The sequence below is a fragment of the Siphateles boraxobius genome, unplaced genomic scaffold (genome assembly GCF_051911475.1).
Source record: "Siphateles boraxobius isolate OS27281-9 unplaced genomic scaffold, OSU_SipBor_1 65, whole genome shotgun sequence".
NCBI classification, from domain to species: Eukaryota; Metazoa; Chordata; class Actinopteri; order Cypriniformes; family Leuciscidae; genus Siphateles; species Siphateles boraxobius.
In genome coordinates, this window is record NW_027509192.1 from 12,478,820 (window position 1) to 12,489,655 (window position 10,836).

A 10,836-nucleotide genomic window follows, 5' to 3' on the forward strand; every position below is an offset into this window, starting at 1 on the left:
TCAACCAATGGTGTGAGTTTGGGGTGTGGCTATCTGTTTGGCTGACCAATGGCAGATGACAAGGTGCTTTGTAATTTATTTCATTTCAAAATTACTTTATCTGCAGTATTTTTAGAAATATATTCACATTCAGTCAGGTATGTTCAAACTTTTGACTGAACAAATTGTAAACAAGGACACCGTTTTCAAATAAAAACATTTTTTTTAATCGTTTTGGCCATTCATTTACACGACAACAGCATTTTGGGTGTCTGAAAACGCAAACTTTTGAAAATGGGTTTCAAAGTGCACGTTTTTGAAAACGGTCTCCGTGTACACACGAAAAATGCGAATCTCTGAAGACGATGACGTCATGCACATGCGTATTACGTATTCAGTCTATAGTGTTTCATCGCCATCTAATGGCCTGGTAGCAGAATACAGGGTTTTTATTCGTTTTCATGGATCAGTGTGAATGGGGATCGTTTTGACAATGGTGTCGTCTGTACACGGAAAACTGTAAACGCAAGTTTTTGAAAACAATACTGCTATCATCTCCTTATAAACTACAATAAAAAAATTATGCACATGCGTATTATGCATTAAGTCTATAGGCGCGTAGTTTCTTTACAAAGTGACATCGCCAACTACTGGCCTGGCATGAATAATACAGCATTTTTTGTCGTTTTCGCGGATCCATAAACGGGGATCGATTTGACAACATTATATGTGAAAAACGCAAAGGAATAACCTTTCTGCTTTTAGTACGTCTTTGTCGTGTAAACATGCCCTAGTGTGTTGTCTTTTATCAACCAAAATGCAAGCAAAACCAGGAGTAAAAGGGGTCTCGGTGTAGAAGAGTGTCTCGCCATCCCCCATCCCCAAAGATGCAAGGCGCTGTGTGAAGCCTTTTGCAAGTGATAAACAGAAGCAGCCACACTCTTAACGTCCCTCACACTGCCTCCTGTCCAGGCGTCAGAGACAGATGGACCGGGAGGGTCCATGTGCCTCACACATTTCCATTTTTGACCGTGCCTGCAGCGATCCTCCCAAAATAACCCCCATTCCTTACGACCTTATATGTCCAAGGCCTCAGTTAGATTACAGTCTGGGGGAGAATCACAAATCCAGGCCACACAAGACTCATCGTTGTCTCATTGCTTTGTGGTTGTTAGCAGGCCTGTTAGTGTCTTCAGTCTTGCTATGCATCTCACAGAACTAGATCAGGAGTGTTTGCTACACCTTTTTTCGTACCTAGACAAGGACAGTCGCCGCAGCCTGTCCCTAACTTGCGTACGACTAAGACAGGTCTTCCTGGACCCGCAACTGTGGACGCTACTTCACTTCAGGTCTCCATGCGAGTTAAGGAGGTACAACTTTGTTCTGAGCTCTTCGCTAAGGTACCTGGCTGTATGCTGGCACTCGAGCAGAGTCAAAGTGTGCAACATCGAGGACTGGATGAAGACCACGTTCCAGAGAGACCTCTGCAGAAAGCACGAGAGTCTCGTCAGTGATTTCCTGGAGCGTGTTTGCCACATGTGAGTGTTTCTGTTTGTCTTGGCATTGACATTCATTTTGTCATTGGCTTGATCTCAAACAGGCAGTTGTTCTACCCTGATATATTTAGACAGATGAAGTAACCTTAAAAGTAAGGACTCCAAAACTAATACTGTGATTGTTTACTCATCCTCGTGTTATTCCAAACATTGGAAAAAGAATATGCAGATCTCTGTCAAGCTCCAAATAGTGCAAAAACCACAATATTATTAACGTAAATGTTGTCCATACAAAAGCAATATGATAGATTTCGCACAGACCAACATTTTAGTCGTTTTTGCTTAAATCTCATTAGCATTTGCATATATTCAAACTTGGTGCATAAAGACATAATTTTTACATCAATGACACCAAATCACATTTGATTTTTGTTTCATACCCTATCATTACGTGTCAAGTTTGATATGCACAAGCGCAAATGAGATATGAAAGCTGCGGTGTAGAGAAAATTGTCAGTAATGTCAGCATGAAATCGGACCCTACAATTCTTATTTTTTTAACGGAATGTTTCAGTGTTTATTATGTATGATTTATCTGTGTGCATATTTTTCATCAAAATCATCCCCTCACTCTCACAACATCATCACTTCTATCACTTTACATGAGATTGCAGAAATTAGCAAAATTACGGTCCAATCAATTCCAGATGGACAAAATCAAGTCATGCGCTACATTTTCTTTCTCATTTAAGAAGCTGTTTCGCTCACGATTGAAAAGAAAAGACAAATGCAATTTCAGTGTCATGCTGATTTTGTTCTGTTCCTTCAGACTTCATACTGCTTTTGTTGTATAGGAAAAGAGTAGAATGAACCTTCTTTAAAATGTCAACTTCTGTTCCACAGATGAAAGCGAGTCATACAGGTTTGAAGCATGAGGGAGTAAATGATGAAGAGTTAGTTCTCACAGTTATTTTTAATTCTGTCAAGTTGCAAAATCTTGAAACTATTTTAAAACAAATCACAACTCAATGTTTATGAATTAATCTGGTTTACAAAGGTGCTTATTAAACTTGGCTTAAATAAAGGTGCTGGCTTAAATAAAATCATTAAATCTCTACATAAAAGATTGTAAATGGAAACAAAGACACCAACTGGAAAATTTCACGCATTGCCTGCAACAACTGGCCCATTACTCCACAGCTACAGGCACACCGCAGGCCCTCTGTCAACAGGGACCTGTGGGACTGTCACTCAATGTATGGAAGAATAGAACACAACACTGGCCCACTTTCTTGTGCGTTGCAGCAAATTACTCATTCACCAGGTTCTGTTATGCGTTGAAAAGAATTACATGAGTACAGAACGTTCAGAAACTTTTGTTTTTGAGGATCGCAGATACATTAGGACGTAGCGTGATATTTTTCAAGGAACAGACATCAATGGTGGAAAGCTTGAAATTAATTCAGCATGAATGTTCCTCCCGTAGCCATTTAACTCCCCCAGTGTCTGACGTATGGGGATCTACTCAAACCTTCATTCTTTAAAAGTTCATCATAAACACATTTTAGCCTCAAGCATGCACGTCATCACAGTCTTCCACCGATAGATGCGGCTTGCTTTCGAAGCGTGCTGAGGCTGGGAATGTAGTTTGCCTCAAGTTTTGAATGACACGAGGTCTGCGGTGTAGCATGCAGTGCACAGCTGAATTAGCCTCTGGAGTTTTAAGGGCAGATCTGTACAGCCTCTTCAAGGCAGCCAATAATAACGGGAGACATGATGGAGCTCTGCGGTTTCTCCCGCTGCTGTTTTGCACTGTAAACTCGCTTACGAGGGGAAAAAAAAGAAACTGTGATTTGGCAGAGCTCTTAAAAATAGGTTTCTCAGTCATTCTCTGCATTGCCCTCCGATAAAGAGCCAAACTTTGCCTTTACTGAACTGAAGAATATGTTATCAAACATCAAGAACTCTTTAATTTCTGAAGAACCATTTAGTTAACTCAGGGTGGTTGTTAAAGGTTTTTTGGAGGTTTAAGTCAGTGTGAACTGGAAGTTGCAACTGACTTTACTTCGGTGTTCTGACGTATTTCCAAGGGAAACAGTATATTTGATAGAGGGTGGGGTTTTATTTTAGCTCTTCTCCATCCCTTGCTCATAGCAGACCTTGCTCATAGTTTTTAACAAGAAACGCGAGAAAACGCCATCAAACAAGAAAAGCCTTTCCAGATTTGAAGCAAATATTTAGATTTTGATTAAATATTACCACTACAAACAATTGCTTTCTTTCTATTAACTTTCACTGGTTAATTTTTCACCACAAGACTCGTACTGTGCGCTAACAAAATAAATAGTGTCAATTTTGATTTCATGCTGACTTTATAGTTATACTATATATACTAACCCTCAGGTCAGTGTATTGGTTTTTAGGTTATTTAGTTCTTCCTCAAGAAGAAAATATTGAAATTTTAAAGAATGAAAGACAAGTGTGAATATGGATGTATATTGACCAGAGATTTATGGAACGACACATGATGAAATCAGTAGGGTTCTTAAGTTGGCTATACTGTATGGTTACTTTTTGATAATTAAGTTCTTGATGTTCATTATAGGTTCTTCAGATCAGCATGTTAATTTCTGGTCTGTCTCAAGAATCAGAACACAAGAACCAGATCATGCTAAGGTTCTCTTATGACAGGGTACACAATTCTCCAAAGATCCAATGCAACTCAAGATGGTTGTTGAGGGTTCTTGAGAGGATTCTTTAGGGGTAAAAAATAAATTAAAGATGTTACATTAGGGGTTCATCAGAATATTGATGGTTGTCCCTTGACCAGAGAAAATTGGAGCAACAGATGAAATTGGAGAGAAGCAGAAAGAAGTCCCTCCCTTGTGCGCTCTCCTTTCATGATTTGCATTGGCAGGTGGAGCCTACAATCACTTCTTTGTTGATGAGGGTGGAATGCACATGTGCGTCACAGTCACTGTGTGTGCACGTGTGTGTGTCTCGCTCACTTTCCTACAAAAACACACAGACAGACACACACTGACTGACGCCATTGTGGCAATATATTTCAGCTGCAGGAAATTTTTATAAAACAGTGCCTAGGGAAGAGGAAGTCTCAGATGGTGTCATTAAGTTCAAATAGGAATCTAGTTTTATTCTTCAAATAAAACATTGCTTTCTTTCTCTTACTTGAACACCTAGTGCAACTTACTGTTGCCGTCCACTAAATTCAGAACTGAATTCAGAAATTTTCATGGCCAAAAATGCGAACACTAAAAAAATCGTTTCGACGATTTGATGGCTTTGGTCTTTGGCTCCACAACCAATAATTTGTTATGGATATTGCACATGATGAATAACCCTATTTATCCAAACAGGCTAATAGAAATGAAAAATTAAAGAAAATGAAGAACATAACTACATCTGACCACATCCATGTGCTGTGTGAGACTTTTTCTGTTGATGTTCTTGGCGCAGACCGATCATTATTGCCTCTTCAGGGAACAGAAGTCTCTAGACTCAGTCCTTTGGCTCTAGACATACCCTCTAGAGTGGCCCGAGAGAGACATTAGCCTATAGGATTCATTAGATTAAATTACCATACGCGTACGTCCACGTGTGGGATGTGTATATATAGGCCACATCCTCATGGAGAAACCTTCACACCCATCCTCATTCCCAAAAGCAAAGTAAAATAAGACTTAGTTGAGTCTTTGTTAGTTTTTCATTACAAAACAAAAAAAGTCTGTTTGATGGAAATCTGTGCTTAAAAAACCCAAAACAAACTAAACATCTGCACAAGAGAAAGGCGGAGCCACGAGAGGAAGACATACTTATGTAACCGGAGATGATGTGACGCATATATCTAGTGTGTTTACTTCATCTGGCCAGCTCTGAAAACTGCTCCCCCTCAAACACAATGGCTGAAAGCTGCTCCAGCAGAAACTGTCAAACCATCTTATCCCCGAGGCCTCGAATTCTTGTGAGCCTCTCTCATCCTTCCTCTCCCGTTGATCCCTTTATCAGACCGTCTGTGTCACAGATGGCCGTCTGTGATAATGAAAGCAATGGCACGTGTAGCGTGAGATCTGCCCCATGGCCAGGGTTATTGAGACATAACACTTACAGGCGGCTGGAATGTGCCGGTCTCACATGTGGTTAAGTGGTAAGATTATGCAAGAGTTTATATAATCTGCATCAGTAAACGTGAATGACATCTCAAAGCTACAGCCATTAGCTCGCTCCATGTGAGCGTGTGTGAGTGTTGACCCAGTGTGAGTTCACCAGCAGGCTGCAGTAGAGGAGAAACACGGACACACAGAAGGGCCACTGTCCAGAAGCCAGTACGGAAGGTGCCTGTTGCCCGAGCTCACTGGTGTGGGCATGGGAAATGGCTCGACTTTCAGCTGGTGCGATTTAGCAAGAGCACCAGCTGTGTTTATGTGGCAAAAACAGCTGATGCACCAAACACTGTCTTAGGGAATGGTTTTTGTTATGCTACAGGTATTCTTGGTATAATACCATGCAAATGCCTGGTGGGGCCACATACGTTACTGCCTAAACAGTTTTAGGTTACAGTTTTTGACAGCATGGCACGTTTATTATACAGTCTACCACTTCATGTGTCCCCCAAGGAATAAAAAATATTTGCAGTGCAGTAAACTAGTGTGTTTTCCAGCTAGTTAATCTTTGGCGGCTGTTTACATTTGTGAAATTCATATCCTATGTCTCACTGTCTAGTCACTTAAAGCTGTCTTTAAAAAAAAAATGAAAATACTTTCTTTGATTCCAGATTAATATGTCAAGACAAGCTGAGATGATTAATATGGCAATACTAACTAGCCCCCCCATCCCCCCCCCCCCCCCCCCCCAAAAAGTATTCTGTCACTGTTTTCAAAACAGTAACAGAGAATTCCGACCAGCCTGACACGGTAACACTGACTCAGAGCACTGGCTCAACTAATGGGTGAGTTTTGGGGCGGAGCTATCTGTTTGTTTGACCAATGGCAGATGGGGTAGCATTCAGGAAACCTGTTTGAATGCTGTTGATTTTATTGGTGCAATTAATAAGATCGTAACCAATTAGATTAATCATTTTCTTAAGTTCTGTACCACACAATGCAGTTTTTTTAAGTGTGTATTTTTATTTAATTTAAACAAACAAGTTTTTTGTTAAATTATTTTCTTCTATCCAACTGTAATATGAAGTGTACAAGTGTACGTTAGCCATTGTTGAATCATCCGTGGCGTTTTTAAAACAATTATTTTGAGCATGACATGGCAACACTGACCACAACCAATGGGGTGATTTGGGGGTGGAGCTAAGTTTTTGTTTTACCAATGGCTTGACAGGGGAGCGTTCAGGAAACGTTTGAATGGTTTTGTCACTTCTAAAAGGAGCGTAACAAATTATTAATTTACTTAAGTTCTATGTCACACAATGTTTTCTTTAATTACTTTCTTCTATCCTGGAATAATATGCAGAGACCACTGGAATCTAGTTATTTGTATGTTGGATCCCACAGTCCTTGTGGTGCTTTCGAAACATTGCTATTTGTTTGAAAATCCCAACCAACCTACATACCAACACGGGATCAACCAATAGCATGAGTTTGGGAGCTGACCAGCACATACAAGGGGAATGTTTAGGGAAACCTGTTTGAAAGATAGCAGCACAGAAATTACACACTTCAGCTTTAACGGACACTTGTTCGTTGCTCGGTAATTCACTATTCAAATCCTTTTTTCCAGACAAATAGCAAGCAAACATGTATGCAATGCATATCGCTCTTTTGTATTATTATCAAATTATAAATATTACTTGTTATTTCTGTCAAATAGCATGAGAAATTCTGCTTCTTGTTTCTTTAGGTGTCCGAATCTAGTCTCGCTGACTCTGTCTGGATGTGGACACATTACGGATCACAATGTCATTGACGTGCTACAAAGCTGCAGGAGGCTAGATAGCCTTAGTCTAGAAAACTGCGCTCGGATAACCGACTCCGTCCTCCAGGCTGTGGTGGACCACGGTAAAAGTCTCACAGAAGTGAGGGTGGACTTCTGCCGGAACGTGACCCAGGCAGGGCTCCAGGACGTCAGAGACAAGAGACCAGAAGTGTACCTGAGCGCATTACACAGTGCAGATATGATTCCAGACAGCAAGCCTGAGGAGAAAACACAGATCAGGAGAGCTCTGCAGAAGTTCTTGATCTTCTCCTGACAGCTAGAAGCTACATAGAGACTTCATGTCAAATTGAGGTTCACAACATTGCCCAGTACTATTACAAATGTTTTCTTTTTTATCTCACTATTGATATTACACTTAGGGTTTCTCTTGTAATTCCTTATTTTGCCATTTCAAAAGTGTCCGTGACATACGGTCTTCATATGTTTGTGTTGCTTGTGTTTATTTGATCAGCGTTCTCATTTCAAACTATTTTTTTGTAACTTTGCTGTCATGGGTTGTTCTTCATTTGTTTGTTTGTCCATTTGGCTCCATGCAATGACTCCCCGGTCAAGTACACAGTACAAAGACTAAGTATTCAATGTGCAAGGCAGTGGCCCAATCCACACATTTCAACCAAATCTTAGGTTTTGATTATAAAACATTTGCAGTATTTCTTAAAACCACAGCTTGTTTTTGCTTGCATAATCAAGGTTTGTTCTGGAACAAGTCATAGTTGGTTATTGTCATTGTGGGTTTTGGACTTCTTCCTAGTTATGCAAGAACAACATTTGACCGAGCACAGGTTTACTTTTATTAAGCAATAAGGTGTGAGGCTGTATTATATTGTGAATATAATCATATTGTGAATCATATCAAGTTAGGCACTAGGGTTATTTTAACAATACACCATGGCCTTGAATGCCTTTTTGCTTCTATAAAACTTTTTTCATTAAGCAAATGTATTCATGTAGTATTAGAAAACCATTCCAGTGGTGGCTGATTGATCAACACAGCGTTTCAGCCAAATACGCAGTATATATGGCTACCCTAAGAGACCAAACTTCAATTTACATATATCAACTACTGTTTTCTAGCAGAATTATGTATCAATGAATTTGCTTAGTAAAATAGTGTTTGTTTTTGTTGTTTTATTCTTATCTATTTTTTTTTTTACTTTTTTTATGTACTGCAAAATTCCTGTACATTAAGACTATGCACTTCAATGTAAGAACTTACCAGGTGACTGTTGACGAAGGTTTTTTTTGTTTTGTTTTTCCTATCATGTCTGCCTTAACAGAGATTTATGACCTAATGCCTGCACAGAGTTATTTGAGGCCATGTTGGAAGTCTTCCAACGTTGTGATTAGAAAGCTATTATGTAAGAGCTGTGGAGTGTGGAAGTAGGTTGGCCAGTGTCTGTGTTGTCCACATGACCACACTATTTTGCATCGTAATTGCAGCAAAAATAGTTGTTCTTACCGCTTGGAGTTACAGAATTTGTTCTTCCTCTCTTTTGCCTGTTTGACCTTTTTCAAGTCCATGCAATCCAGCAAACACATGTACAGTTTCCTCAAACCTTCAGGGCATCATCAAGATGAAGAACAATCGCACATTCTGTCCTTAGTCTGTAATATTATTGGAGATAAATTTAGATAAACAAAATCATTTCTAATGGGTCTTAACAGAAAGTCCCTTGTTTTACAGCCAATGTTCTCCACAGGATGTTCTCTGCAATGGATTGAAGGCTGGAGGGTGAAATAATATTGGGATAATTTTTTCTTTCTCCCTCATTCTTGTTATCAGTATCTCTTTCCAACTCTCGCTCAAGGTTTTGTACTTGTCAAGTAAATGTCTGAAGAAATAAAAAATCTGTTATTGTGTTACAAATGGAGATGGTTAGATAACGTTTGTCTAATCAATACTTTACAATAATTCCCATGACCATAATCATCGGTGGAGGATGACGACAAGGGCCTGTGACTCACGGTTCACCCATGAAACTATTGTCCCGGGCCTCGTGAAATCAAGCATTGTGATATTTCGTAAGAGTTTGAGAGGTTAAATGAGCTGCAAAACATGATCAGCATGCTGTGATTGCCTTAATCGGGTATTTCTTTGTTGTGGATGTCAATCCATTCCAAGTGGTTATGCAATCCAGTTAGCGTTTGATAATATCATGGATCCAGCCAACAGATTTAGAAAGGCTGAAAAGATTAGCCACTATTTATGTGCACGATCACGTGTAAGCAATTAGCAAGTGAAGCCAAGAAAGTGTAGTCTTTCAAAGAAAAAAAGTTGTTATTGCCAGAGTGTAGACCTTCTTTTTCTCAAAACTGAAAAGTAGTTAAGGTTGGTGTTGATTGGCTGTGGACAGCAATGGGCCTCTAATGTGTGTGATTTGCCTGAAGCTAGGTTTGTGTTGCTGAGGTTACAATTGTAAAGCAACTCATCTGTGAAGTCTACTATGGGCAAACACAATCTCTGAGGAGGTAATAAAACATGCTTCACATCACAAGAACTATTTGTTCTGTTTATTTTTTTTTTTCAGCATCAGAAAGCTTATGTAAAGGCAGGTGAGTTAGACATTAGTAATGGCAGACATAAAGTTTATATATTCATATTTATTGAGACAACAATGACCTTCAAAATGTAGCTGTCTCAATATGTTGCTGTCTTTTGCAACATTCTTATGAATGCCTGATGAAGATTGTGAGCCTGAAAGTTGCTGTATCAAAATGTTGTTGTTTATTACACCATGCTTACTGTATGAATGCCTGAAGTAAAAAAAAAAAACCCTGAAATTGTTTCCTAAATACGTTGCCTGATCAAGTTTGTATAAGACCAAAATGTTTGTCTTAATACGTTGCCATCCTCAACAACATTCTTACAAATACCTGTAGTTGGTAAGTTTGTAACACTGCTGTCTTTACACATTGCCTTTTTTATGACCTCGTAAGGCCTTAGTCAGGCATTCGTATGAAGGTTGTAAGAGAAAACAAGGTATTGAGACACTAACGTTTCAGTCAGAAGGTTGTCTCAATCCGTACAACCTTTTTAGGAACGTAAGATCGAAATGTCCGAAATCTCAATACGCTGAAATCTCTATTAAATTCTTAGGAAATGCTCAATAAATCAGAATAATTCTCATTTTGCACGATACAGCACAATCCAAGTCTTTTTCTTATTTCTTTGTACAATTCTAAGCTTAAAAGTTACTTTAAATAGTTATGGACGCACCTATTTTTGGTCAAAATACAAAGGATTTTATCAAACAAAAGTCCAAACCATAATTTGTTCTCAGATCAAGAACTTCAATACCTTACAGCAATTTAGATAAACTTCAAAGCAAATTGCTTAAAATGCACCACAGCCGTTTTTTCCAGATGCAATCGTTCACGTGGGATTAGGAGGTTG

The 10,836-nt window shown here is 39.2% G+C and overlaps 1 protein-coding gene across 1 annotated transcript; it reads left to right on the forward strand.

The window, feature by feature from the left end:
* Positions 1-314: 314 nt before the first annotated feature.
* Positions 315-10,223, forward strand: fbxl22 (F-box and leucine-rich repeat protein 22). Its single transcript, XM_077211066.1, has 2 exons — positions 315-1,517; positions 7,347-10,223. Exons 1-2 carry the CDS (start codon positions 1,060-1,062, stop codon positions 7,693-7,695), a joined length of 807 nt encoding a protein of 268 aa, XP_077067181.1. The 5' UTR covers positions 315-1,059; the 3' UTR covers positions 7,696-10,223.
* Positions 10,224-10,836: the final 613 nt, after the last annotated feature.